We start from the raw sequence: 4,330 nt of genomic DNA, 5'->3' as shown, positions 1-4,330 counted from the left end.
GCTTGAACACAAACAGCATTCATTCCAGGGATATCTCTTACTCTTTATCAGCTCAGTGAACTGTAGGAGCTGAGGATAAAGGCTATATTGGGCCACATGATGCTCCTTTTCCCATAGTCTTAAGGCTCTAAGTGATATATTAAAAAATTTTCCCCCAAAAAAGATGAAGCTCAGCCTTTAGCACATGGTACCCACTTCCCAGTGATACATGATTAAGCAAAGCAGAGGATGGAAATGGATGGATGGTGGTTGGGTTTCTCCCTACTTGCTACTTGTGAGATCATACTCTAGTGCCCATAGGGGTAGAGCTATGGCTTTGTGCCCACTGAGTCCAGAGAGTAATTAGGACTAACAGGCACTTGCACTACTGCCAAGGCAGTGACCTTGGTCTGAGAAGATTCCTCTGAGAAGTGAGGACACAGAGGTATGTTCTTGCTTGGCCTGAGAAGGATGCCTTGTTCTCTGAAAGTTTCCACAGGATTTCTTTTGTAGCAGAGTCAGATCAGTATGAGTCTTTGGGCCCCACCCAGACTTCTGGACCTGGCAGCTATGAGCCTGCTAAGGAATGAGGACTTGGCCATGAGTGCTTTGGAGTTTCTGCCCATTGAGCTCTTCCCCCCACTCTTCATGGAAGCCTTCTATGGGAGTCACAGTAAGACCCTGAAGACCATGGTGCATGCCTGGACTTTCGTCCGCCTGCCTCTGGGAGGCCTGATGGAGCTCCCTCATCTGATAACCTTACAAGCGGTACTGGATGGACTTGCTTGCCCAGAAGGAGTGCCCCAGGTGAGTCTAATCCAGGTAGCCTGAAAGGTTACTAGACATCCAGAAGAGACAGCTGGGGTCATAGAGTGAATGGTCCAGAGATGGACCGGAGGCTTCTGATTATGTCAATGAAGAATTTCAGAGGCCTTGACCACTGCTGAGCCCTCTTTGAGAAATGCCTTCTGGAAGTGTAGGAGTGTCTAAGATGCAGGGAAACCTGAAAGAACATGTCCCAGTCTCTTCCCGGGGATTCTTAAGGATTGTAGAAGTAGAAAATCAGGAAGGATGATAGGGGCAAAGGAGATAGAGGAAAGTGAGGCAGTATCCCTACTGAAGACGAAGAGGGCAAGGCAGCAGGTAATGTCAGGAATCTGAAGTAAAAACAGGTGAGAAGTCTTAGTGTTGCCTATATTCTGAGACTGTGGTTTCATTCAATTTGGATTTTAAACCATTGCTGCCCATCTGCTGTTTCCCCACAGGAGGTGCAAACTGCGGGTGTTGGATTTAAGGAATACCGGCCAGTACTTCTGGAGCATGTGGTCTGGATACATAGAGCACATATCCTCAAGCTCACTGACGGCACCAGTTCCTGAGGACAGGTCAAGGACAGAGCAGCCCTTGGCTCCCTTGGAGGTGTTTGTAGAGATGAGCCTCAAGGAATGGGCCATGGATGAGTTCCTCACCTACCTCATGAGGTGGGCAGGACAGAAAAAAGATTCCATACATCTGTGCTGTAAGAAGCTGAAGATCTTTAGGATGCCTGTGGAAAACATTATGAAGGTCCTGAGTGTGGTGCAGCTGGACTGTATCCAGGATGTAGAAGTCAACCAGAACTGGCATCTGTCCAGCCTGGCCACATTCACTCCTCTCCTGGGCCAGATGAGTAACGTGCAGAGACTCATACTTTCTGTCTCTGAGGATCAGGAACAGCATGCTGTTGTCCAGTTTACCTCTCAGTTCCTCAAGCTGCACCACCTCCAGGATCTCTGTCTGGTATCTCCCTTCTTCCTGTCAGGCCACCTGGACCAGATGCTCAGGTGAGGGAGGCACCACTGGTTGAGAAACAGCGAACACAACACTACCATGTCAAGTGCACTGTCTTATTTTATGCTCTATCCTGAAGTGTGGTAACACAGAGCTACCCAAATCAAGGGAGAGGAACAAATGGATAGGAGCTCTGGAAAGAGACACCAATCTAGGGAGCTATAGACTAGGGGACTGGAATCTACCAAAGAACAGTTTGAGGTTTCTACTTTAGGAGGAGATATCTATGTCCAGAAAACTTAGGAAAACAAGTGGAAAGGGTCTTGAGAAGGGACCTGAGCATTTCTAAATGGAAGCTCTGCATTCTGCAAGTCTGTGGCCACAATGAGCCTCTCTCAAATTCCCTGTCTCTAAAATGTTGTTTTGTGCTTCAGATAAGACAGTTAATATATGAGAAATGCATGGTTCTGGAGATGATGATAATAGAGCAGGAGACAAAGGGACAGTAGAAAGTGGCAGATCATCTGCAGATGACACGGGGACGTCAATGAGCCCCTGCAGGCTGGAAACCTCAGTTGATATTGTGGGAAATTACCCAGATTGTTTGTCTATTCATGTAACCCAGGTACCTCACCTAGCCTGAGATATGAGTGCCTGAGCCCAAGCACAGACAGAAGAAAGTCTGAGATGAAAGTATCTATTGCCTTCTCTCCCAATACTAAAATTCAGAGATGCCTGCACTTGATTTAGACATGATGTCAGGCTCTCCCTCTAAGCAGGTTCTAGATATTCCATTATGTTCATTTACCTTTATAAGAAAGTAGAGTATGTTACACCCTGCTTGACAGGTTAGGAAAGAGAGATTTCAAGGTTCTATGTACTTGACTCAGTCACACAGTGAAGGTGAAAGAACTCAGGCTAAAATGAGACTGGGCATGTTGGATATTGACCTTTATTTGATGGTCAGAATGACCTTGACCTTGGAAAAATCACTTGTCTCTCACCTGGAGGTCACCTGCCTCCCCAGTTTCTCAGACCTAATTGCCTTTTCTTTACAGGTGTCTGGTGAGCCCCTTGGATAACCTCGCGATAACTCACTGCCTCCTTACAGAATCAGACTTGACCCACCTATCTCAGTGCCCAAGCATCAGTCAGCTAAAAGGCCTGGATCTGAGTGGTATCACCATGGCTGACTTTAGTCCTGAGCTCCTTCAAGTTCTGCTGGAGCAAGTTGCAGATACCCTCCAGGAATTGGATTTAAATCAGTGTGAGATCATGGACTCCCATATCGAGGCCATCCTGGCTGCTCTGAACAACTGCTCCCAGCTCAGGCCCCTCAGCCTGTGTGGGAACTCCCTCTCCATGGCTGCCATGGAGAAGCTGCTGCGTCATACCTCAGGGCTGCCCAGTTTAAGTCATGAGTTTTACCCAGCCCTTCTGGAGAGTTACAGCTCTCAGGCAGTTCTTTCAAAAGAGAGACTTGCCCAGCTTCGAGCTGAGCTTTTGGAGATTCTGAGAGACTTGGGACATCCCAGGACCATCTGGCTTAACACCATCTTCTTTGCTTCCTATGGCTACGACGACTACTCCCATTTAGAAATTATTGAATACAACCCTGCCTAGTTGGGTGCACCTATCAAAAGCTTTCTTCTGGGCACTTGAAAGCTGAAATCTATGACACAGGTACGTCATAAAGGCAAACCAGACCCATGGTTTCAGACATCTGTTCTGTGTGAATGAGTAAAGGAAAAGTGAGCCAGTGAAGGTGCAGAAGGATATGTTGACCTGGAGAGCTGATGCGACTTTTGGAGATATGTGTCCCACAGAGTTAGAAATGTGAACCGAACTGATTTAGGGGGATTTGAACTTGAGAAACATAAGTTAAAGTTATCTCTGGTGGATGATTGTAAAGAAATGGTCAGGAATAAAAAGACCCCTCATGTAAACCTACTGCTATCCTGCATGAAGTATCCTGTTTTCTCAGTTTTATATCTTGGGAATTTCCAGATAGTGATAAAATTTAAAAAGGCGTGGAGTTGTCTATGACCTGAAACCTTAGCATTCCTGCAAGTTCTTTTTTCTATCTGGGGCATCTCTTACCTCTTTGCTTGTTTCCATGTCTGTTCATTGGCTTAATACATGCAAAGGGGAATATATTCAGTGGCCAATGAGCCAGTGGAGTGAAGAGCTCTTGCCAGAGTCCTCATTGCTGACACAGGTCATGACCCTGGGCATGAGCAGTCCTCATGATTCTCCCGGAGGGTTCATAAATCTTAGTTCCTGGCCTTTGTGCTGAGAAAGGGTTTGACTATATAAGGTAAACCCTCCAATTCTGGGAGGGGCAGTCCAAACTATGAATAATCTGGAGACTCTGGTCCTCACCAAACCATGCCTGCCATGGATGGGTAGTGGTCCTTCTTGAATTAATCTAGTTGTGCACATCCAAATTCATTTTAGCAAAATGCTAAAAGAATACAGGCATTTAACATGGTTTTAGTATTTCTACGCCACATGTAAAAATTTATGTCCTTTAGAGAGCAGGTCATGTCAATGGGAGATTTACAAAATTCCCATAACACCT

General features: G+C 46.1%; 1 protein-coding gene across 1 annotated transcript; it reads left to right on the top strand.

The window, feature by feature from the left end:
• Nucleotides 1–507: 507 nt before the first annotated feature.
• On the top strand, nucleotides 508–3,372 carry LOC136169383 (PRAME family member 8-like). Its single transcript, XM_065937154.1, has 4 exons — nucleotides 508–786; nucleotides 1,024–1,127; nucleotides 1,245–1,802; nucleotides 2,808–3,372. Exons 1-4 carry the CDS (start codon nucleotides 508–510, stop codon nucleotides 3,370–3,372), a joined length of 1,506 nt encoding a protein of 501 aa, XP_065793226.1.
• Nucleotides 3,373–4,330: the final 958 nt, after the last annotated feature.

The sequence above is a fragment of the Muntiacus reevesi genome, chromosome 5 (assembly GCF_963930625.1).
Source record: "Muntiacus reevesi chromosome 5, mMunRee1.1, whole genome shotgun sequence".
NCBI classification, from domain to species: domain Eukaryota; kingdom Metazoa; phylum Chordata; class Mammalia; order Artiodactyla; family Cervidae; genus Muntiacus; species Muntiacus reevesi.
This window is presented reverse-complemented; position numbering and strand designations above follow the sequence as displayed.

Coding starts and splice junctions, on each gene's coding strand:
- LOC136169383 (XM_065937154.1), top strand. CDS start 508: ATGAGTCTTTGGGCCCCACCCAGACTTCTGGACCTGGCAGCTATGAGC. Junction 1,128..1,244: donor AGGGCAAGGCAGCAGGTAAT/GTCAGGAATCTG, acceptor GTTTCCCCACAG/GAGGTGCAAACTGCGGGTGT. Junction 1,803..2,807: donor CACCTGGACCAGATGCTCAG/GTGAGGGAGGCA, acceptor TTTTCTTTACAG/GTGTCTGGTGAGCCCCTTGG.